The 26,396-nt window shown below is 38.1% G+C and overlaps 1 protein-coding gene across 1 annotated transcript in view; it reads left to right on the top strand.

The window, feature by feature from the left end:
* The first annotated feature begins 736 nt into the window (after window positions 1-736).
* Window positions 737-26,396, top strand: part of LOC133420431 (dachshund homolog 2-like) — a 144,529-nt gene continuing 118,869 nt past the window's right edge. Inside the window, exon 1 of the mRNA XM_061710124.1 lies at window positions 737-875. Coding sequence (XP_061566108.1) covers window positions 737-875 — 139 coding nt within the window. The remainder of the gene's footprint in view (window positions 876-26,396) is intronic.

Below are 26,396 nucleotides of genomic sequence, written 5' to 3' on the forward strand. Positions count from 1 at the left end.
TGTAAAATACAATTGTTACACTCTGACCCCTTTGCGCAAAAAACGCGCCATTGAAACCCATTCAAACTTCAATTTTTGATCTCGCTTCCATTAAAGCATAATAAATGCATTTTATTATATTTAGGTGTCAATCTGGTCTTTTGCCTTGGAATTGATCATATTTACTACTCTGAACCAGATTACCTCATTTTTACCATATTTGGCATATGGAGAAAAAACATGATATTTCCACTGGATGGCACCGTCACAATTCACCCCTCCCCTCCCTTAATGCGTGTGTGTGTGTGTGTGTGTATGTGTGCATGTACAGTTAGTATATGTGTGTGTGTGTATGTGTGTGTGTGTTTGTGTGTGTGTGTGTGTGTGTGTGTGTGTGTGTGTGTGTGTGTGTGTGTGTGACCTTATGACATTATGAGGAAAGGCTTTCAAGTGCCACTGTTTTCATTCATTCACATGGTTTTTGTGCAGAAGTTTAAAGCCCCTCTAAGATTATTTTGTATAAATGCACACCACACACACTTACACAAGAGGTCCATAAACACAAATAAATCCAAACATGGGGCATTTTGAATCACATGAAAGGTGCAGCCATAGACAAACTCCTGCTTTTTGTTGAGTCGTTTACACAGCTGCGACTGCAGCCAAAGTTTATAAAAATGCAACCTGTGGAACTAGTAATTTCTTATTTGGCAAGATGGAGAGAGCCTATTGAGTGCACAAAGCTTTGGACATAGTGATGGAGTCTGATTCTGATCGCGGGCAAGAGGAATCTGACACAGAGAACACAGATACTACAGACGAGGAACCGGTGTCTGAATCGTCTTCTGAGAGCTTGGATGTGTCCTCTGACAGTGAGGAAGATGAGACTTCCAGAAGTGGGGAAATTCAGTAGCAGTGAAATTTGCTTTCATCCTTTGGACCACCGTGGATCCCCCATGGCAACGGGGAAAAGGTTAGCAGAGGAGGCTGTTCATTGAGGAGCTGGGGAAGACTCTTGTGGCTCCACAAATGGCAAGGAGACGCCACCTCCCCGCACACCGGCTGCTGCGGCCTTGGTGTTGGTGCTGAACTCAAAGGAGACCCAGGTCCAAGCTCAAGTGCAAGCCCATCCCCACACACCACCCAGAGGAGGAGGCAGTGTGTTTTGAGCACCAGCAACAAACAAGTCTGCTCCACCTGCAGAAAGTGTGACAGTCCCATCTGCAAGGAGCACCACCAAATTGTTTGCAGCTCCTGCCTCACCTGAACTGACTCACACACACGCGCACACACACACAGACGCACATACACACACCGACGCACATACACAGACGCACACACACGCACACGCACACACATACACACACACGCGCGCACACACACACACACACACACACACACACACACGCACGCACACACATACACACAGAGTCTCTTTCTTTCTCTCTGACACAATTTTGTTGCTGTTATTGAATGTTATTGAATGTTATTTAGTCAGTTTTGATGTTCCTGGCTCACTGTTCCTGGTTCATTGTTCATTGTTTCACTTCTGGGTAAAAAAGTATGTGTTATAGCTACCTTTTGAAATGCATGAAAAATAATAGTGCATGAAGATCAATGTTGCTGCTCTGTGTTTCCTGTGTTGTTCATCTAAAAACATGGCATCATGGCAAAAACCTGGCATTTAAAGGGTTAAATCTTTAAAAAATCATGAATATTTGATATCAATTATTAGGTCAGATGTAGGTGAAAGAAATTAGCTCAATTAAAGTAGAATATAATATAAATGTATAATATGTTTTATAGCTACCTTATGAAAAGCGCGGTTTTTGCGCGAAGGGGTCTAAGTGTGAGTATTTGACACAGCACAAAAAATAATAATGCATGAAAATCAATGTTGCTACTCATCATTGACATATCCCAGGCTGTAATAACCCAAAACAAAAAAATCTACTTTGCATGTAGTATATTGAAAATAATTCAATTTTTCTGTTTTTTTCATCTAAAAACATGGTGGCATCGTGACAAAAACCTGGCATTTAAAGGGTTAAATCTTTAAAAAATCATGAATATTTGATATCAATACTTAGGTCAGATATTGGTGAAAGAAATTAGCTCAATTAAAGTAGAATATAATATTAATGTATAATATGTTTTATAGCTACCTTATGAAAAGCGCGTTTTTTGCGCAAAGGGGTCTAAGTGTAACTATTTGACACTGCACAAAAAATAATAATGCATGAAAATCAATGTTGCTACTCATCATTGACATATCCCAGGCTGTAATAACCCAAAACAAAAAAATCTACTTTGCATGTAGTATATTGAAAATAATTCAATTTTTCTGTTTTTTTCATCTAAAAACATGGTGGCATCGTGACAAAAACCTGGCATTTAAAGGGTTAAATCTTTAAAAAATCATGAATATTTGATATCAATACTTAGGTCAGATATTGGTGAAAGAAATTAGCTCAATTAAAGTAGAATATAATATTAATGTATAATATGTTTTATAGCTACCTTATGAAAAGCGCGTTTTTTGCGCAAAGGGGTCTAAGTGTAACTATTTGACACTGCACAAAAAATAATAATGCATGAAAATCAATGTTGCTACTCATCATTGACATATCCCAGGCTGTAATAACCCAAAACAAAAAAATCTACTTTGCATGTAGTATATTGAAAATAATTCAATTTTTCTGTTTTTTTCATCTAAAAACATGGTGGCATCGTGACAAAAACCTGGCATTTAAAGGGTTAAATCTTTAAAAAATCATGAATATTTGATATCAATACTTAGGTCAGATATTGGTGAAAGAAATTAGCTCAATTAAAGTAGAATATAATATTAATGTATAATATGTTTTATAGCTACCTTATGAAAAGCGCGTTTTTTGCGCAAAGGGGTCTAAGTGTAACTATTTGACACTGCACAAAAAATAATAATGCATGAAAATCAATGTTGCTACTCATCATTGACATATCCCAGGCTGTAATAACCCAAAACAAAAAAATCTACTTTGCATGTAGTATATTGAAAATAATTCAATTTTTCTGTTTTTTTCATCTAAAAACATGGTGGCATCGTGACAAAAACCTGGCATTTAAAGGGTTAAATCTTTAAAAAATCATGAATATTTGATATCAATACTTAGGTCAGATATTGGTGAAAGAAATTAGCTCAATTAAAGTAGAATATAATATTAATGTATAATATGTTTTATAGCTACCTTATGAAAAGCGCGTTTTTTGCGCGAAGGGGTCTAAGTGTAACTATTTGACACTGCACAAAAAATAATAATGCATGAAAATCAATGTTGCTACTCATCATTGACATATCCCAGGCTGTAATAACCCAAAACAAAAAAATCTACTTTGCATGTAGTATATTGAAAATAATTCAATTCTTCTGTTTTTTTCATCTAAAAACATGGTGGCATCGTGACAAAAACCTGGCATTTAAAGGGTTAAATCTTTAAAAAATCATGAATATTTGATATCAATACTTAGGTCAGATATTAGTGAAAGAAATTAGCTCAATTAAAGTAGAATATAATATTAATGTATAATATGTTTTATAGCTACCTTATGAAAAGCGCGTTTTCTGCGCGAAGGGGTCAGAGTGTAACAATTATTAAAGGTGTCCCGGAGGGTTAATTTGCACCAAACAGTCCCAGGAACTTCCTTAAGGAAGTCGTCCCCTGGGAACTACGATAGATTAGATCCTGGCAGAGGAACACTAAAACCTCCCAACAGAAAGTGAAAAAAGCTTCCTACTCTCTTTTTTTTGCTTTGCTTTGCTTATTTATTTGTGAACTTGGTTAAATGTTTTTATCAAAGTTCACAATTTAATTTTATCTTCTTTTTTCTTCTAATTGGAAGAAGCTGGATTCATGTACTCAAGACGTCTCACCAAAGGTCGATATCCTTCAGGGAACTTTATCATTAAAGCATTTTTACAATGTTCCTTAGTGCTCGACCTGTAGGTCCAGTTGGGCAACGATTAGTCGACGTCGTCAACATAAATCGATAATTAAAATGTTGCCCAGGAGAATTGAATTGTTGACTATTGTCAGCCAAAAAAGTTTCATCTTCTTCCTTCCCATCTCTGCTGGGAGCTGCACATCTCAATAAAGCTGCAGACGATTATAGCGTTAAAAGATGAACATTTTTAATTAATATCTAGATATTAGGGATGGGCGATATTTTACCGTTCACGATAAACCGTCAAAAAAATTCCCCACGGTAAGAATTTGTATCTCACGGTAAAAACGATAAATTCCTGTTGATGATGTTTTTGTGTAAAACTGATTTATGGTTCTGTGTTAAATCCACGCACAACGTACGTGAAGGAAGGAAGGAAGGAAGGAAGGAAGGAAGGAAGGAAGGAAGGAAGGAAGGAAGGAAGGAAGGAAGGAAGGAAGGAAGGAAGGAAGGAAGGAAGGAAGGAAGGAAGGAAGGAAGGAAGGAAGGAAGGAAGGAAGCCTAAAAAGAAAGAAAGAACGAAAGAAAGAAAGAAAGAAAGAACGAAAGAAAGAACGAAAGAAAGAAAGAAAGAAAGAAAGAAAGAAATGAGCCTAAAAAGAAATAAAAAGAAAGAACGAAAGAAAGAAAGAAAGAAAGAAATGAGCCTAAAAAGAAATAAAAAGAAAGAACGAAAGAAAGAAAGAAATGAGCCTAAAAAGAAAGAAAGAAAGAAAGAAAGAAAGAAAGAAAGAAAGAAAGAAAGAAAGAAAGAAAGAAAGAAAGAAAGAAAGAAAGAAAGAAAGAAAGAAAGAAAGAAAGAAAGAAAGAAAGAAAGCATAAATTCCCGTTGATGACGTTTTTGTATTGGTATTTTTTTTTATCGTTATTGGGATAAATGCCAGAAATTATCGTGATAAACTTTTTAGTCCAGTACGGAAGATTTCAGAAACACGATAATGTTTTGTCTCGGAGCGTTGGTGCTCCTTCTTTTCTTTTCATGTACTTTGTTTGTCAGCATTTTTCCCTCCTTTAATTTTTCATTTTTCCTTCTTGCTGTGTGGTTTGTAACAAGCCGCTATTGATTTATATATGAAAACCCATCGTAGCGACTCGTGCACTCCATAACCAAGGCTCTCCAAGCAGCAGCGGCGACAAACGCCGGGACGAGCTTTTAAAGCGTTAAACTGACACCTCGCTCTTTACCCACACCTGCATATTAGCATCAAAATAACGCGTCCTCCTGGGTTTAAATTACTGAACTAGTTTGTTGTTTCCTCAGCCGTCACCGGCAGAAAGAGGGAAAGAGAGAAAGAGAGAGAGCTCCTGGAGTGATTTCTGAAAACAGCGTTTTTGAAGCGATGAGCTTGTCATTCAATCGCAGCACGGCACATGTGTGTGTATATCTGCATCCTAGATTGTCTATATATGTGCTTTTCCCATTCCAGGCCTTTTTTTTTTTATTATTATTATTATTATTTGTGCCCGTGTGTGCCGGCAGACACGCTGTCGTCTTCATGGCTTGTCATTGAAGCGATTCGGCCCTCTGTAATTTTCTACTCAAAGGAAACAATACAACAATACATGCTTTCCTGTCAGAAAGAAAAATCAGAAAACTCCACGCCGTGTTTCTGCAGTGCAGCATCCCTCCGTGTTTTCTGCTCTCTTTCCATCTTCCGCCTGAATGTTTGATGTATTGATGTCACCGGTAAATCACTGCACTTCACTTAAATAAAGAAAGAAGGACAGATTCTTCCAGTCGTCTTTATGATTACAATAAAAAAGGCAGAATATATTAACTGGGAGCGTTACTTTTTAAAATTATATAACTCTCAAGATTACCTCAAAGTAAAAACAACGTTTAACCCTTGGGCTGTCTTTGGGTCAAAGGAAGGGTGAAGGGAGAAAAGAAGGAATGAAGGAAAGAAGGAAGGAAGGAAGAAAGTAGAAAAGAAGGAAGGAAGTAGGGAAGGGAGTAAGGAAGGGAGAAAAGATGGAAGGAAGGAAAGAAGGAAGAAAGGAAGGAAGGAGAAAAGAAGGAAGGAAGTAGGAAAGGGAGTAAGGAAGGGAGAAAAGATGGAAGGAAGGAAGTAAGGAAGAAAGGAGAAAAGAAGGAAGGAAGGAAGTAGGAAAGGGAGTAAGGAAGGGAGGAAAGATGGAAGGAAGTAAGGAAGGAAGGAGAAAAGAAGGAAGGAAGTAGGAAAGGGAGTAAGGAAGGGAGAAAAGATGGAAGGGAGGAAGGGAAAAAAGATGGAAGGAAGGAAATAAGGAAGTGAGGAAGAAAGGAGAAAGGAAGGAAGTATGAAAGGGAGTAAGGAAGGGAGAAAAGATGGAAGGAAGTAGGAAAGGGATTAAGGAAGGGAGAAAAGATAGAAGGAAGGAAGTAAGGAAGAAAGGAGAAAAGAAGGAAGGAAGTAGGAAAGGGAGTAAGGAAGGGAGAAAAGATGGAAGGAGAAAAGAAGGAAGTAAGGAAGAAAGGAGAAAGGAAGGAAGGAAGGAAGTATGAAAGGGAGCAAGGAAGGGAGAAAAGATGGAAGGAAGGGAGAAAGAAAGGAAAGAAGGGAGAAAAGGAAAGGAGGGAAGAAGGAAGGACTGGATAAAATAGGGAAAGAAGGAAGTAAAAGCAAAGAAGGTAATAAAGGAACGAATGACGGAAGGGAGGTAGGAAGAAAAAGGAGTAAAGGAGGGTAAAAAAAGGAGGAAAAGAGGAAAGGAAGGAGGAAGGAGAGAGCAGGAGGAAAGAAGGAGAGAAGAATCGGGTCATTTTGACCCAAAGACAGCACGAGGGTTAAAAGTGAGAGAAAATGAAGCTTGTAAAAGCTCATAACTGCAGGGCCGGTTTTAAAGCAGTAAAAGCAGCAACTGTAGATGAAAGCAGGTGAAACTCCGAGCAGTCACTCATAAAGACCAGCGCTGCTCATTCATTAACCCACTTTTAATTGCGGCGGTGGCCAGTTTATACTGTAAATGTCTGGTTTCGGTGCGTTAACTTCTTTTGGTCTCAACTAGCAGGCCATTTCCTGTCCCCCCCCCGGGCTTTTTCAAAGTGAGCTTTTTGAAATTTACCCAAATGTATTAAAATGTCCTGGTGTGCACTCAAATGTACAGTTGTTAACGGTTTACTCACTTGTGTTAACAAGCGAGGAGCGAGATGTCGAGGCTTTCAGATGTTATTCAGATCCATGAAATCACTTTTATCCGCTCAAGATATCATTAACTTGCATTTTCAACCATCTAACGGTTTTAACTAGTTATTAGTCTTTTCGCGTCAGTCAAATGTGACCGAGATGGATACAAAATACTTCAGCAGTGAAGCCAGGGAGATAAACAAAGGTGGCTCTTTGCATTTTAACATTTTACTTAACGACGAGGCTGAGACAGTTTTTAAAAATCTTTATAAACTTCCAGGAGTAAAGCTACAGTAAAAGTAATCAAAACCCCGATTGAGCGATTGAACTGACCACAGCGACGTGATTTTATTGGTATAATATTTCAAACACAAAGCCAACTCAAAATGCTTCGAATTAAGATGAAAAAAGAACAAAATAATTCAATTAAAATACTTTAATATCAGTGGGAAGTTTAGTGGATGTGTGCAGCATCGTAGCTACACTGCAAAAACTCAAAATCGTACCAGGAATATTTGTCTTATTTCTAGTTAAAATGTCTCATTTTTAGTCAGAAAATCTCATTAGACTTAAAACAAGAGTCATTACCAGAAAAATTACTTGTTATTTGACAATGTTCACCTGTTTCAAGTAAATTTTCACTTGAAATAAGTAGAAAAATATTCTCATTACAAGCAAAGAAATCTTGTTCCACTGGCAGATTTTTCTACTTATTTTATGTGAAAACTTACTTGAAACAGGTGAAAAAATGTTGTTTTTTCCAGTGATGGGTCTTGTTTTAAGTTTAGTGACATTTTTTTTTTACTAAAAATGAGACATTTTTTAACTAGAAATAAGACAAATATTCTTGTTAGATTTTGAGTTTTTGCAGTGTAAGTGCTCTTTCACCTGGTTTGGTTCCTAGTCGCGGTTCTACCAGCCTCTTTTAATTGGTTTATATTCTACAAGACGATCAGAACTGAATTCTGAACCAATATTGTTCATTGATTTATAAAAAACAACACTCTAAAGTAGGATACTGGTAGCCGCTGTTTGGATCTCGGAGCAGTTTTTCCTGGTTCTTGTTCTGGATGAGTTATTATTTATTTGTTGGAGTTATTTAGTGTTTTAAACTTTTACTTTTCTCAGCATAAATTTCATAAAACAAGAGTTCAGCATCTTCCAATGTTTTCTTTTATAAAACTGCGGATGTCCGAGCGCCGCTCCCTGTGGCACTAAGGCCCCGTTTACAAGGAGCAAAAACGGTGGTGTTTTCATGCGTTTTGGCCGTTCGTTTACACGAAAACGAAGCTCAAAGTCTCCAAAAACGATCATTTCTGAAAACTCAGGCCACAGTGGAGATTTTCAAAAACTCTGTTTTCACGTTTGCGTCTAAACAGAGGAAAACGGAGATTTAGGCTTCAGAACGTCACATTATGCAACAGAAACGTCACCAGCGTCATGTGTGCGACCTGTGTTTACAATTAGTTTGGCCACCATCAATATTTTCTTGTATTTTACCTGTTTTATATTCTAAAGTCACACTTAAAAGTAACTCCACTTCTCTGTCACTCCAAACGAAAGACTCGTTCCATCTTGGAAGTAAAGCCTGAATTATGGTCCCGCGTTAAATCGACGCAGAGCCTACGGCGTAGGGTACGCAGCGATGCGCGCCTTACGGTGTGCGTCGCCGCGTAGCCTACGCCGTAGGCTCTGCGTTGGTGTAACGCGGGACCACAAATCAGCCTTAACTGGAAGTTACACGTGTCATTTGTTGATGTTTTTTCAGGATTCTGATTGGCTGGCATGACGTTAACAGCGTATTTATGCGGATCCGTGTAAACGATGGAATTTTTCAAAACGTAGAGGGGGAAATATCCGTTTTTGTAAATACCCGGCTATGTGTAAACGGGGCCTAATCCTCAACCCTCTGCGTTTTAGGGGGGCGGGACTAACTGATGTGTTAATTGACGTTGCCATAGCAACCCTGTTAAATGACTAGCTGAAAACCCTTCAGAAACCGGCCGTGTCTTCATCACACAAGTTGTTCTGAGGAAAGTGAAAGAGGGGGGTAAACGTTGAGGGTTTTCCTGAGGAGCTGCAACCAAAGTTACCGACGTTTGTGGATAAAAAGAGCCAAATTAATCCAAATTGATAAAAAGCCTTTAACTCATGATCTTAATCCATCTCATGAAATCTCCGGCACATTTGACACACCAGCTTCCAATCAATTTAGCAGTTAAGGTTAGAGTTTAGCTCCAAATAGAAACCGACACAAGCCATTGATTTTAGGATTGAAAGTGATCAAAATCCATTTGCTGTTAATAAAAACCCTTCAAATCTTAATCAAATGTATGAAATCTTTAACTGCTCGGACACGGCAGTTAAACACCAGCAGATAGCGGTTAAGCCAGCGGGCTCGGCGCTAATCTAAACCTGCATTAATCATTGATTCGGTGTCTGCCTGTAATTGATATGTAAATAGCATGTTTAACCTCCATTTACACGTGTGTTTGCGCGGCCGCGGCCGCACACAAGCGAGTGTGTGTTTGCGAGAGACGGAGATGAGGGAGTGTGGGAGTGAGGGAGGCATGTTGAGGGAAGGGGGTCGCTTCCAAGTTACAAAAGAAGTTAATTAAAAATGAAAAAAGAGAACGAGCGGAGGAGGAGGAGGAGGAGGAGGGAAGACGGGAGTGGACGGAAGCAGTTGGGGGTGAGAGAGAGAGAGATGGAGGGGAAGGAACGGAGGGAGGAAAGCAGTGTTTTATTGAAAACGGGTGGACAAACAGTGTGTAATTGGCTGAGGCTGCAGGGGCTGCAGGAGTGGTTCAAAGAGAGAGAGAGAGAAGGAGAGAGGGAGCAAATTAACAGATAGCCAGGGAGGGATGGAGAGGAGGAAGGGAAAGAGATGACATGGGAGAAAGTCGGGAAAATAGAAAGTGTTGACTCAGACGGAGATGGGGAGATACGAGAGCTCGGCTCTGCGATCACAAGTGTGTGGACACCTGAGCGGCTGGAGAGACCTACGTAACCGGGGGCAACCGGGGGTAACCGGGGGCAACCGGCCTCTCCCACCTCAGTCCAACCCAGATTCTAGACCTGTGTTGAAAAGATCGATTCTCCGATTTTAAATCGATTCTCATACTAATTCCTAAAAAACGATTCATATGTCTAAAGATCGATTTAAAAAAAATAAAAATAAATATTTTTTTTTTGTTTTTTAGTTTTTTTTTCATCATTACATTACAACTTTTGGTACTTTTTTGTTTATTCCCAAAAAAGGAATATATTTTGTTGGACACAATCGATTTTAAATCGATTCTCATATTAATTCCTAAAAATCGATTCTTATGTCTAAAGATCGATTTAAAAAAAAAAAAAAAAAATATATATTTTTTTTTTTTAGTTTTTTAGTTTTTTTTTCATCATTACATTACAACTTTTGGTACTTTTTTGTTTATCCCCAAAAAACCAATCAAACTGCTCACATCTGATGACTTTATCCACTGCAGACGGAGAAATAAGTGGTTTATTTCCATTTATTTCATGATTTTCTCACATTTACTGATAGGCATGTGTTGAAAAAATAGATTTTCCGATTCTAAATCGATTCTCATTAATTCCTAAAAATCGATTTGTATGTCTAAAGATCGATATTTTTTCATCATTACATTACAACTTTTGGTACTTTTTTGTTTATCCCCAAAAAAGGAATATTTTGTTGGACACGAGAATAACTACTGACATGTTTTTGCCTTTAAATATGTTTAAAGGTATGAAAACATTAAAGTTTTCAGTTATAATTGCATAAATTGTCTATATTTCTTTGCTTTATATACTGTCTTGGGGTTACATTTGCATGAATGTTAAAAACCAAATTCTCATAAATGGGGAAAAAATAAAACCGATTTCATCCGTCTCTGTTTCCTCCCTGGATCTGTTTGGTAATTCTGCCCCACGATGTTTCTGAAAGCAGTTCTATCAGCATTCTGGGAGCTGATTGGTCCTTACAGCATCATTAGCTGCAATACTTGCTGTTTAATCTCAATATAATATTAGTATTAATATGTTGCATAACTAGACAGTCATATAATTCATGCAACAGCTGAAAAAACAGTTTTAATAACACTAACCCAAATCAATATCGAATCGAATCGAATTGGATCGAATCAAAGCGTGATAATCGATTCTGAATCTTAAGAATCGGAATCGATTCTTGACATTTGAATCGATCCCCAGCCCTACCAGATTCACCAAACAGGGCAGACGAGGAACTATAGGGAATATAGGAACCTTTGGTTCTTCAGGTGTTTCACTGGAACCGCAAACACAGACGCACCCGCCGCTTCTAAACGAGGGCCGAGGCCAAAACCAGGAGCGTTGAGTCACTTCCTGTTGGATTTAAATATTTAAGCGGCTCCAATGAAAAGAGACTTGATCAGTGTTATGATCTTCTGTCTCCGGATTAGTCGTTTATTTTAAGGTTCATTAGCAGAAAGAACTACGGCTGCACCTGAAAACCAAGAATAATTGTATTATTATTAATATTATTATTGTTATTATTGCTGTTGTTGGTGGTCAAGACCTCGGCTTTGAGCACAATTTACATCTAATGAAGACAAACGTGCAAATACTAAACTCCTTCCCTATTTATCCCTATAAAGGATGCTTTTTTTTTGCTTTTTTTGATGATTGATCTATACAGGACTGTCTCAGAAAATTAGAATATTGTGATTTTCTGTCATGGCTTACAGCTTAAGAAAACTCAAATATCCTATCTCAAAAAATTAGAATATTCTGGGAGTCTTAATCTTAAACTGTAAACCATAATCAGCAATATTAAAATAATAAAAGGCTTGCAATATTTCATTTGATTTGTAATGAATCCAGAAAGTATGACATTTTTGTTTTTTTAATTGCATTACAGAAAATAAAGAACTTTATTACAATATTCTAATTTTCTGAGACAGTCCTGTGTGTATATATATATATATATACAGTATATATATATATATATATATATATATAAATATATATATATATATATATATATATATATATATATATATATATATATATATATACAGTGTATATATATATATATATATATATATATATATATATATATAGACATACAAGGAAAAAAGATCATAATTTCCACTATTTTGGTTTAAAACGACAGTCCACAAACATTTGGACTGTTTGGAAAACATTTGCATTTATTGAAACGTTGAAATTCCGATTGTAAATTGAAATTTCAGACTAAATAAAAAGGATTCAGGCCAACAGATCCAATACTAAAATAATACTAAAATAATAATAAAGTCCAGCAGAAGCTCGATATTACACCGGAACGTAAACTTGCTGGTGAATCACTGCATCGCTGCCGTTAGTGAAGGTTGTCGTCCTGCAGCCACAACGCTGTGGGTGAAAATGTGGACAAAGACACGCCGGCTGCAGACGTTAAGAACTGTTTTCAGGTGAAACAAAAGTTTCTTTGTGTCGTTACACGCCACTTCCTGATGGGCTGGTTTGCAGCCGCTGATAAACCTTTAGTTAAACACGTAAACACGTTTCCCACCAGGGACCAGAACCGAGGAGACCCTGGAAGTGCAGGGTTCTTAGAGCTCCATCATGTCGGCGGTGCGCTCGCTGCGCTCCAGGTAAACGAGGAGCTGGCCTCATTAGCATTTGGAGTGGGTGTGTGTCGGCGGAGCGAGCATGTGTGCTGACTAAGGCTTATCAGATCCTCAGAGGGGCCAGAAAAAGAGCCAGAAGAAAGAGAGGGGTGAGCGGCAGGAGAGGACGGAGGTATTCTCTCCCTCCTCGTCTGATTGAATGGAAGCTGAAAGGTCGCGACCTCTTTTTAAACACTCCTCGGTTCTCAGCATTAATCAAATAACACTCACACACACATTATAGCACACACACACACACACACACACACACTCTTGTGCTGACCTTCACACACTTGCATGCATGCACCCTGAACACGCATACGCTTAAAAACGAGTCGGGCTTACGCAGGCAGATGCAAATGGTGGGCTTCTTGCATGTGTGTGTGTGTGTGTGTGTGTGTGTTTTATAATGTGTGTGTGTGTGTGTGTGTGTGCGTGTGTGCATTATAATGTGTGTGTGACCTACACAGACACGACCAGGTGAATTTAGATAGGATTATACACACATACCACACTGTATAAACAGTGTCAAACGCCCTGTGTGTGTAAGTGCGAACATGTTTCTTTATGTGTGTGTGTGTGTGTGTGTGTGTGTGTGTGTGTGTGTGTGTGTGTGTGTGTGTGTGTGTGTGTGTGTGTGTGTGTGTGTGTGTGTGTGTGTGTGTGTGTGTGTGTGTGTGTGTGTGGTCGTAACAGTGACATCTGCACCGTTGGCTAAACAGCTTGCGAATATGCTGATAAAAACAACGCCGGCAGCCAAATTTACAACACCTATAAAACATGCGCACACACACACAGCCGTACACTCGGAGGGCGTATTATGGCGAGATTTACGGCGTGTCTGTGTGTGTGTCTGGCTTTATTGCAGTTTACAGGACGGCGAGAGCGTCTGTGTAAGCAACAACTACTATCTGTGCGAGCGTGTTGCGTTTGAAGACGACACCCAGACTCTGAATTTCACTGAAATATTTTAGTTTTGGCTCCAGTTAAGTCGTGGATTTACACTCTTTGTTGCTCCCTCGGCGTTTCTCTTTTAACGTTTTAGCCGTTTGATATCGTGAGGCTTTTTTTATCGTAGCTCTTTTTAGTAGAATTCATTTTTTTTTCTTCCCTCACCATCAGATGGGGGGAGATTTAGTTTCCTTCTCCTCTCGTTGGAGTTGAACCACGTTCAGCTTTTGATTGTTATTTATTTTACGACAAAAGTCAAGACGCAGAGAAAGCAAACGGGTTTAATACGGAGCAGATAAATGCGCTCCAATTAAATCCATAACTTAGTTGTAAGTCCGTTGATAGAGTGTTTGGTTGTAAATGTATAACATTCATTACTTAACGGCGTAAATGAGGAGCCTGATGAAGAGCTCCGTCCTGCAAGCACGAGGCGCCGGTGGGGAGAACAAACCTGGATGTACGTACAGTAGGGCCCTACGGTTTCCGCTAGGGCTGGGCGATATGGACCAAAAGTCATATCTCGATATTTTCTAGCTGAATGGCGATACTCGATATATATCTCGATATTTTTTCTGTGCCATAATTGGGGTTTCCCCCAAAGCATTATAGCATAGCATCTCTGTTAGCTTCATTTTTTTTCTGAGGCAAACCCTTAAAAAAACATTCAGTTTTAATACAAAGCTTCGTGCCAAATGTCACACAGGTTCCTTTATTAACAGAGGTCTGCACAATATCAAAATGTATAAAACAAATAAAATAAAAATAAACTGCCTGCATATATAGAATAAAAATGCTTCTTGAATAAAATAAAACAAATATCCCTTTCCTGCATAACAATTAAATTAAAATACACTGTGCAATTACTTTTCCACTGAGGTTGACAGTTGTGCAAATAACAAAACATTTGTGCAAATATCAAATAAAACATTCAAGTCAATTTGTCACCAAATAAGCTATATCAAAATCAGAAAAAAAAAAAAAAAAAAATTATTATTATTATTTTTTTTTAATCGATATAAACGATATTGTCTCGTACCATATCGCGTTTGAAAATATATCGATATATATTAAAATCTCGATATATCGCCCAGCCCTAGTTTCCGCCATCACGAATAAACACAGAATCTACTTTTTAACACGGAATATCGCGGAAAATGACATAACTTGACTGAAATGCTGTTATCATGGGGAAGAGGAACGTAAACACAAGGGGAATTTTAGCGGAGGGGACGCTAATCTGCGTAACACAGCTCTGAAATTTCCTCTTTTGTCCCAAACATGCGACACATACGATCATGTACTTTAAAACGTTAAACTTCAAACATCTTTTCTACTTTTAGGAAAAGCTGGTCTAAGTTTCCCACCTAGCAGAGATGTCACCATAAAAGTATTAAAAGGGGTTTGTTTTTGTAAAGACTACTTAAGTTTGCTGCATTTGACCTTGATTTTGATTCACTTTAAAGCTGTTTTACAGAAAAGATTGTATTAATATTTACTTTGTAACAATATATACAGTAACCCTGAAGTTGAGTTTTACTTTTGTTTAAAAGTCGTTTATTTTCTACTTGAAGAAAAAGCTAATTGAGCACTTTATTTTTTTTGTATGTAATGTTGTTTTTATTGAAAATGCTCCGAAGCATTCCAGTTCCACTATTGAGGGTTAATTTCCATCGAAGTAGGCTTTATTTTAATTAATTAACATTAAAAACACATTTTATTTGGTGGCAAAATAAGCAAAATAAGAGTAAAAGGTAAAAAAAAGTGGAATAAAATGGAATTCCAAAAAATTAAAATGGAAAAAACGGAATTTGGGGAAAAATAAAACAGATTTCATAGGGCCCTATGTATGTATGTATGTATGTACGTTTATACACCCGTTACCTTTTAGTGTGAGAGTCTAAGAATAAGAGGAAAAGCTTTTTCTTCTTTTATTGCTCTTTCGTTTATTTATGGAATTATCTGGAATAATGGAAAAGTTGGAAAGCTTTTAAGAGATGGGTCTTGTTTTCAGTGACATCACAGCTGGAGTGTTTTGGAAGTTTCTGCAGCCATCGGGGATGATAAATATAGTCCAGGAGGTGATGGATCTGGCTGAGAACCAAAGGTGCTGTCTGGTTCTCACCTGTCCGGAGAGAAGGAACCACGAAGGGTTAAAAAGCATCTAAAGATGCAAAATAACTGGACTTGTTGGAGGAACTGGAGCTGGAAAGCCTCGCCGAGCCCCGACTGTCACGACGGACAGATGTTTTAAAGAGATTAATCGTAGTCGCACCGTCGTCTTCCATCTGTTTCAACAACAGAAACCTTTAAGGGTCCAACTTTACCGGTACAGAGGTCCGGTTCTCTGTGTACCTCTGGTCCGTGAAGACCAGAGCTCTGCTCTTGTACTTGAACCTCGTTCCACTGGACTCCAGTGAAGATATATAAGGAAGAAAATCACAATTACAACTATTTTGGTTTTTAAACAACAGTCCACTTACTTTTTAAACATTTTGCATTTATTGGACTAAAGACGTTGAAATTCCAATTGTAAATTAAAATTTCAGACCAAATAAAAAGGATTCAGGCTAGGGCTGGGGATCGATTCAAATGTCAAGAATCAATTCGATTCCGATTCTTAATATTCAGAATAGATTATCATGATTCGATTCGATCCGATTCGATATTGATTTGGCTTAGTGTTATTTAAAATGTTTCTTGAGCTGTTGCCTGAATTATATGACTGTAAAATAATTATAATAATAATAATTATTGTGAAATAACTAAGAAATAAATAACTCAAACAGGCCTTTCAATATCCATTTAAAGTGCAAAAAAGAAAGAAATTGCAACAGTTCATGCAGTAAACAAATCATTTTAGTTTATCTAATTTATTCTGTCACCACGCACACATATTGCCATGAAGCACCTGCCATTTTTCAGGAGTGTCATGACAAACTGTGTGTCCGACTACTGGGATTAAAGTTCACCTGGTGAGAATGATGAAAAAAAAAAAAAATCAAAAAAAAATCGATCTTTAGACATAAGAATCGATTTTTAGGAATTAATACGAGAATCGATTTTTTCAACACAGGCCTAATTCAGGCCAACAGATCCAATACTAAAATAATAATAATAATAAAGTCCAGCAGAACCTCGATATCACGCTGGAACGTAAACTTGCTGGTGCATCGCTGCATCTCTGCCATTAGTGAAGGTTGTCGTCCTGCAGCCACAACGCTGTGGGTGGAAATGTGGACAAAGACACACCGACTGCGTGACTTTTTCAAGACCAGAGCTCTGCTCTTGTACTTGAACCTCTTTCCACTGGACTCCAGTGAAACGGGAGGTCCATAATAACGTCATCGCCGGGACGGACAGTTTAATTTACTCTACTCTAACTGCACCTGTTTCCATGGCTACAGCCGTGGGTGATGTCACAACCGCGGTTACAACCTCCGTCGTACGCCTGGACTTTAGCGTAGGTTCGGTGTGGCGTATCCATGGCAACGCATATGATTAAGTAGGCCTGTGTTGAAAAAAATGGATTTTCCGATTCTAAATCTATCATATTAATTCGATTTAAAACAAAAGTCTCTGTTTTTTTTTCTAACGGAATACAATATTTTTTCTGGAGTACAATATGATCCAAGTTCATTGATCCACTGTTCGATTCTCCGATTTTAAATCGATTCTCATATTAATTCCTAAAAATCGATTCATATGTCTAAAGATCGATTTAAAAAAAAAAATATTTTTTTTTTTTTAGTTTTTTAGTTTTTTTTTCATCATAACATTAGAACTTTTGGTATTTTTTTGTTTATGCCCAAAAAAGGAATGTTTTGTTGGACACGAGAATAACTGGCGCCATGTTTTTGCCTTTAAATATGTTTAAAGGTGTGAAAACATTAACGTTTTCAGTAATAATTGCATAAATTGTCTATATTTCATTACTTTATATACTGTCTTGGGGTTACATTTGCAAATTCTCAAAAATTAAAAACTGAAATATACCAAAAATGGAAAAAATTAAAAAGGAATGTGGGAAAAACTAAAAGCGATTTCATCCGTCTCTGTTTCCTCCCTGGATCTGTTTGGTAATTCTGACCCACGATGTTTCTGAAAGCAGTTCTATCAGCATTCTGGGAGCTGATTGGTCCTTACAGCATCATTAGCTGCAATACTTGCTGTTGAATCTCAAAATAATACTAGTATTAGTGTTAATTATTATCATCTTGTCATATAATTCATGCAACAGCTCAAAAAACAGTTTTAATAACACTAACCCAAATCAATATCGGAATCGAATCGAATCAAATCTTGATAATCAATTCTGAATCTTACGAATCTAATCGATTCTTGACGTTTGAATCGATCCCCGGCTTTATGATTAAGTAGTTTAGTCCCTTTGGCTCCAGTCGTTGCCATGGTTTCAGCTGAAACCGGCCGTTGCTTTAGGTTTGAGAAAGTTTGTATTGTTTTTGTTCTTTTAATTAGATTAAATTCTGCTCCCTCCCGTCCTCACTGGTCCCGGAAGGGACATCTCATCCCTGCTGCAGTTTGGGAATAATAATAGATTTATAGATACTGTATTTGGTCGGAGAGAGGGGGAGGGGGGGTGAATATTAAAGACTGGGTGCACCCGTGGGCCAGTGGGCAAGGCACTGACCTCCCAGCTGACAGAACAGTGTCTCTGCATGTGTGGGAGTGTGAGAACGTGCAACAGGAAGTCGTTAGAATCGAGTGTAAACATGTTCATGAAACATTTGGGTGGATAAATGTGGCACGGCTTTTAAAGCAACAGTGGACTGGGAGCAGAAGTGCGGGCCGTGTGTTGTTTACGTAGCCTATATCAGGAGCTCTTAGCCTCTTCGCTTCCTTTTTTTTCCAGCATGTAAACTCTGCAGAGTAAATTTAGCTCGGCCCTGGGACTCGGGGGCGGAGGACGCAGCGGTTATCAGGAAACTGGTCGGACCACGGGATAAAACTAGACGAAGGTTTAATCCACCGTCACCGTGACGGCGATTTAATAAAGTAAAACATTGCAGGAGAGAAAACGATGTTTTGACCAAATGAAGCACCATTTAATATGTCTTATTTTAATTACCATCTCCAACCAGTACTGGAGTTGAGGGGGGATGAGGGAAATAAAATAAAATATGGTCAAAATCGGTCAAAATCATCCGAAAATCACCTGTAAAACTGCCATCCCCCCTTTCCATCCCTTATGTCATTTCATCAATGAATGTGGTTTTACTGCTATTTCAACATTTAGAGTCATCACCAGAAAAATAACACCAGAAAAATAACCTATTTGACAATTTTCACCTGTTTCAAGTAAATTTTCACTTGAAATAAGTAGAAAAATCTGCCAGTGGGACAAGATTTATCTTCTTATTACAAGCAAAAAAATCTTGTTCCACTGGCAGATTTTTCTACTTATTTCAAGTGAAAATCTACTTGAAACAGGTGAAAATTGTTGTTTTTTCCAGTGATGAGTCTTGTTTTAAGTGTAAAGAGATTTTTTTTACTAAAATGAGACATTTTAACTAGAAATAAGACAAATATTCTTGTTAAGATTTTGAGTTTTTGCAGTGATCCATGTTACTTATCCTGTGAAGGACAGAATCATATTGATAAGTTCAGAAAAGTGTTTTTTATTGTTGTGTTTTGATGTATTTGATGTAAGACCAGTGGATATTTAAAGCTTACAGAAGGCTGCATTTAACTGCTGCTATGTCATTCCTGCAGTATTTCTGCAGGTGTTTTGGTCACTGCTATTATTTGTAATATATTATATTATTTGTAATCAGCACAAATTATCTGTCCCCATATGATAAAATCCAACATCCCCCCTGATTTTTTTTTACAACTCGAGTACTGCCTGCAACCCATGAGCAGGTTCTGACCCGGGAGTTTGTCTTGGGCCGCGTTTTTGAACTCAAAGAGCATCCTGGTTAGTGTCACATACACGTAAATAGTATTGTGAAAAGAAAAAAGATATTAATGATATTGAAAATTAGTTCCATTTTGTATTTTATTGTCCCCTGTATCATGAGTTGCGTCAGAAATTATTTGATAGGTGTAAGAACTTGGATTTGATGTTGGTAAAGTAAGTGATGCTGAGAAGCTCAAATGAATGTTTGATTATAAAGTATTTGCACTTGCTGATTATTTAGAGAAAGCATAGGATAAACGAAGAAAAGTAACATACAGGACTGTCTCATAAAATTAGAATATTGTGATTTTCTGTAATGCAATTACAAAAACAAAAATGTCATACATTCTGGATTCATTACAAATCAACTGAAATATTGCAAGCCTTTTATTATTTTAATATTGCTGATCATGGTTTACAGCTTAAGAAAACTCAAATATTCTATCCCAAAAAATGTGAATATTCTGGGAATCTTAATCTTAAACTGTAAACCATAATCAGCAATATTAAAATAATAAAAGGCTTGCAATATTTCAGTTGATTTGTAATGAATCCAGAATGTATGACATTTTTGTTTTTTTAATCGCATTACAGAAAATAAAGAACTTTATCACAATATTCTAATTTTCTGAGTCAGTCCTGTATATGTGAAAATATTTATTTATTTATTTTGTTAATTTTGATTTATTTATGTTGTTTTTCCGGTGTACATTGTGCAGCTCCCAATTAAGTGAGTGTGCTAGTGTATATTGATGATTTTCTGTTTCTGGTGTTTTATAATCCTGTAAGGGATGGGTCTTCGGACATGACACAAAAATAAAACTCATTCATTCATTCATTCATTCATTCATTCATTCATTCATTAATTCATTGTAAAATACAACAATTAAAAGAGAAGATAAGAAAACAAAACAAACAAAAAAGCCCCCCCAAAAAAATATCTTAATTTACATGTGCAAAAAGGAGTAGGAAGAGGTGTAAACTTATTTAATCCTACCCCCATTCACTAATCATTTATTAACAAGTACTTAACAAATAATAACTAACTATACTTATACTCACACACTGTACTCACACGGTGACTTTTACTTTTCACTAGAACGTGTTGATTATTGGGTGGAACTGGACTGAATTATTAATTAATCCGGTGATTATTTTCTCAAAAGTCATAAAGTTTAATCTGAGATCTTTGAATATAAAACCACTTAAATATTTGTCTCTTAAACCTCCTGCGATATCAGGACAAACAACAAACGGTAAATAACTTGAATTAGAATCCAAGTCTTGTCTGTGTTTTGAATATTTTTTTAGTATATAACTTTTTTCTCTGTTTTATTCCAAACTAACCCAGCCCAGTGTGCAGATGTGAGGTTTCTGAGGTGCAGAAGAATCCGTCTCCACACTTTAATGTGGGTTACACTGTTCCGTTCTCAGTTGTTTAAGACTCATTCCAGAAAGATCCAGTCTGCTCTGTAGACTTGTAGTCCAGACCGTCTAAACTGAGACCAAAACCAGAGAGAATCAAGACTAAGACCAGTTCAGCTCCGAGACCAAAACAAACCCAGTAATGTCCTGATCCTGCGTGATTGTAGAACATCATCGATCGACACGACTACTAACCAGTCCCAAAGTCCTCTAGCAGAATAACCAGCTCCAACAACCCCCTCCACCTCAGAAAAGTCATGAATAGTAAATGTTACTGATTTAAATTGGACGGAATTTGGAGATGAAACCTGAATTTTAGATATTAAAGATACAATTACCAACTTGAACTTGCATTCAGGGCCGCTGCAAGGGGTGTGCGAACCGTGCGACCGCACGGGGCCTTGTGCCCCAAGGGGCCTCGCGCTATGGGCCGTTTTTTTTTTTTTTCCCTTTTTTCCCTTATAAATATCAACAGTCACGTTCCATTACAGACCTAAATGTGTACTAGTCTGTGCATATCAATAAATATATGTGCAATGATGCGTGTGTCTGTTGTTCAATACAACTGATCAGACCAAGCGCAGACACAAGCTGCTCTGATCCAGACGGGTGGAGTTGGAACAAACTGTCACACAATGTCGAGAGAACGAGACAGATTCAGGAAATTTCCATCAGGGGATGAAAAAAGATAAAAACTAAAGAAAATGGAAGAGTTTAATGCCTCTCTGAAAGGCTCGTTTGATAAATTTGTTACAAAAATCACCGATCCGACCGGGTCTCAAGCAGCCGTGGGGCCCCGCGTCGAGGCAAGAGATGATGATGAGGCAGGGGAAGGTATCCAGTATTTTGCTAATTGGAGAATTAATATTGTGCATATAGACACCGATCCGACCCGAAAAACCCAAAAATTTCTTTCCCCCCCGACCATTTCGCACAGGGCGGTACATCAGCATTACTGCATATCGTTGTGATTGATAAAGTATCAAGTATATTTCAAATATTATCCATATATTTATCCAAACGAAGCCGTTATAAACACAAAACTGTAATTAAATACAGACACATGCAGATGCAAAATACGAATAGTTTACAAAACTGTACATTAACAAGAGGAAGAACTGCTGATCACCAGATTCTGTCACCTTGGGGTGCAACGGACTCTCAGTTATCCGAGTCTGACTCAAGACCACAAAAAAGTGGTCTTGAGAACTACAAGTTCTCAGGTCAATCGATAGATATTATGCAAATATGTGTCATTGTGATGTCATGAAAGCCAGGAAGGGAAAAGCTCGACTGGTTCAGGTAGTTGTGGAGGTTTCTCTGACCCTTCGGGCTTCGTAACGTCGACATTAACATCCCCAAAAAGCCAGGAGAATGAAACGACTTGTTGTCCAAGGGTTTTTGGCGCGCACACATCAAACCGATCATCTCTGTAGTTCTGAACGTTTGGCCCCTAAAAAGGAAGATTTACGGCCCAGAATAAGTCTCCAGTAAGATAACAGCAGTTAGTATGAATAATAAGGGCGTTTAGGTGGCCGTAATTGAATCATGGGAGCGTAAGCAAACGCGGTGATGAAGACTTATGGACGTCGCAGCGTCGGCAGCGCAGCTGCTCCGGAGATTAACCCGCCGCATGTTTTTAAATTAAAAAGCACATTTTTAGCCTCAGACTGGAGTCCGAAGTAGGAATGTGTGCGAACCTCTCTGAGCCTCGTCTCATGTTCCTCCTCATTCTTCTCCTCTTCCTCTCCGCCTCTTCCCTTCCTCCACTCCCCCATCCCTCCGTAAGCATCTCCCTCCCTTTCGCTTTGAATTAGACAATGAAAACAATGAATTTGGTGTCTGTTTCTTTCTCTGTGCGTGTCTCGCCCTCCCCCATCCCGCTTGGCCTTTCCCTCTGTCATGGTGACCCCGTGTCAAACTCCTTCGCCCCGACCCGGCGGCCCCCACTTGTCTCCCTTGATTCCTCTTTTAACTCTCTCTTACGCATTTGGGTTTCTCTCTCTCTGGACTCGGATGTCTGTTTCATCCCTCTCTTTCATTATCACTGTCTCTCCCTGGCCTCGCTTGTCTTTTTCTGTCTTTCTCCCTGCCTCTCTCCTTTTTTTGGTATGATTTCATGCTCCAGCTGCTCTATTATCGTTCTGTCAGAGGTTGCGTTAACAGCAACAATACTGCTACACATACTCTGATGGATGGACAGACAAACAGATGGGTGGACACTCTTCTTTTTTTTAAATTTCTGTTGTCATATTTGTTGCAGCTGTAACTTGTTGGACGTCGTATTCAGCAAAGTTTGAACAGAAACAAAAGGTTACACACTTTGTTAAACACAGTTTGATTCAACTTCAGTGTCCCATCAGGAAGAGGGAAAACAAGTCACAGGTGTTTCTTCCTTCGGACGCTCGTCTCGTCTCGCTTTGCTGGTGTTGACAAAAACCGTCTGTTTCTACTTTCTTTATCTTTCTTTATGTTTGAGGTCAACCTGACATCAGACCGAGCTTAAACAGAAAAACAAAATAAGGTTTTATTACGTTTATTGTGTCCAAAAGGTCAACTTTTCATCTGTAACTTGAAACAACATCTTTTTCTATTCTTGAAGACGTTTCACCTTCGTTCCTGGTGATTTTGTCCTTTCAATCGTCAGTAGTGATGCACCGAAATGAAAATTTGTGGCCAAAACCGAAACCGAAAATAATAAAAACACTTGGCCGAATACCGAACAATACCGAACATGGTTCTTCGCAGTTTTTCATTTATTTTGCCAATTTTTGCACCATTGCGTGAATCAAATAAATTTGATTTAGGCATGCTTTTAAAAGAAAAAAATCTTTTACAAAATTACAAGGTAGAAAACATTTGTTGAACATAAAAAACTGGACATTTTTTAATTTCCCAGCATTTCTTAAATATTCCAGCAGACATTATACCAGCAAAGAACAATAACTTAAAATAAATAAATTAGCTGAATAAATTTTTTGTCCATCTTTGAGCTTACGTTAGGCTTAACTGACTGAACATTGTAACATAGGCCTTAAAACAATAAAAATGCATTAAAGCGCTCAGGGTTTTTTATCATTTCAAATGATAAATCAAACTTGTAGTGCTGAAAGACTTTGCAGATGTGCCCCCTCTAGATATTTGAGCAGAACATTCATTGCAAACAGCCATTCTTGTATTATTCTTTGCCACTCTAAAATACTTCCACACTGCTGACATGTTTGCACCGCACCACTTCACTCCACGCTCTTCGCTGTTTGATTTCGTCATCTAAACGCACCTGTAATAGATTGATTTATGTTGTTTTGGTTCCACCTGCTGGTGAATGTTAGTTAAATTCTTATGTGGTTAGTTTTTGGTTGGCCAACGATTTGTGGTGCGCAACAGTTACGGAGCGGCCAGTCTATTTATATTACAACGCCGTTATTAATTGTTCGTTTTTTTTCCCACTTATTCCACCGAACACCGAAAGTGTTTTTTTTGCCATTTTCGGCCGAACAATTTCGGTTACCGAACAATCGGTGCATCACTAATCGTCAGTTCAGTTCATCATCTGTATTTTTTTGTTTATTTTTATTAGGTTTTTACAGATAAAGCACTCTAAATCTCTTCTCAGGTTCACAGTTTTGACCTGAAACCCAACTTGAACCAAATCCATGCTTCAAAGAGAAGCTATGGAAAAATAAAAGTGTCCTAAACAGGAGCCCTGAGGAACACCTTAAGATCAACGGGCTCCTCCTGCACTGGACATTGTATTAAAACTCCCACAGTTACTATGTGACGCTTTCCAAACACAGTTTGTTGCACTTAAGAGTTTTTAACAGGGAATTGAACTGTTTCTCAATCTAAATATGCTGTTCATGGAGGAACCGTTACTCAAAGACGGGACTCGTCTCAAAGGAGTTAGCTTTGACTTTTTTATCGGACCATCATTCAGCAAAGACTTCTTGTACTTCTGATTTAATATTCGTGGTGTTTGATGATGTTGAGCTCTGAAACAGTAGGTTAGGTTTAGGGAAAGGTCATGGTTGAGGTTATAAAGGTGATGTATTCATAGTTTGAACTTCCAGCTGGAAACAGTTGGGTTTCGCAGTAAGATCGTAAAAAACACTGAACAAAGAACTGGTAGGATGTTAATAGTCTTTTTGAATGATAATTTGTTAATAGCAAACTACAAAGCAGGAACCAAAGATACCTGACTTCATGTTTCTGAGGGACGGCAAACGTTGGGTGAACGGAGATGGGAGGGGCTAGAAAACTTTACTGCCGTCGGGGTCGAGAAATGTCCCAATCCTTAATTCCATTTATTTTTTTATCTGTAACTGACATTTAAGATCATTACATATTATGTTTTCAACAACAGAAAGTTATTATTTTCTCCCCAATGACGGGACTGTATGTAGTAATACCACTCCTGACCACGTGGGGGCAGCATATCACACGATGCTATCATACGTTATGTGCATTATAAGATAAAAGTGGCTCATTGGTCAACACGGCAGATCTATACGCCCCCGTGTGGCCGGACGTAGCATTACAGCCTTAAGACAAACACTCTAGCAATTTACTTTAGGCCACGTTTACACATAGCCGGGTATTTACAAAAACAGATATTTCCCCCTCTATGTTTTGAAAAATTCCATCATTTACACGAGATCGTTTTCAAAATCTCTTCATTTACACAAATCCGCATAAATACGCTGTTAAGGTGCTATGAGCAGCCAAACCTACAGGGGGCAGTGTAACGAGAAGCATAAAGTCATGCTAGCCAATCAGAATCCTGGAAAAAACATCAACAAATGACATGTGTAACTTCCAGTTAAGGCTGATTTATGGTTCCGCGTTACACCAACGCAGAGCCTACGGCGTAGGGAACGCGGCGACGCGCACCGTACGGCGCGCATCGCCGTGTTCCCTACGCCGTAGGCTCTGCGTCGATTTAACGCAGGGCCATAATTCAGGCTTTACTTCCAAGATGAACGAGAGTCTTTGGTTTGGAGTGACAGAGAAGTGGAGTTACTTTTAAGTGTGACTTTAGAATATAAAACAGGTAAAATACAAGAAAATATTGACGGTGGCCAATAGGGCTGCACGATTAATCGTTAAAAAATCGCGATCTCGATTCATGCTTGAACGCGATCTCATTTCCAAATGACGACGATTTAAAAAAAAAAAAAAAAAAAAAAAAAAAAAAAAAATTAAAGATGGCTGCATAAAAGAAGGACTAGGCCTATGTTCTAGGTTGTTGTAGTCCTGTCATGGTCAACTATCATGTTGTCATGTTTGTTATATCTTGTTAATGATTGTGGATTACATTCCACATGTTTGGAGAAACATCTACCTTTCTCATCACCTGACACATATTGCACATAAATA

The sequence above is a fragment of the Cololabis saira genome, chromosome 20 (assembly GCF_033807715.1).
Source record: "Cololabis saira isolate AMF1-May2022 chromosome 20, fColSai1.1, whole genome shotgun sequence".
NCBI classification, from domain to species: domain Eukaryota; kingdom Metazoa; phylum Chordata; class Actinopteri; order Beloniformes; family Belonidae; genus Cololabis; species Cololabis saira.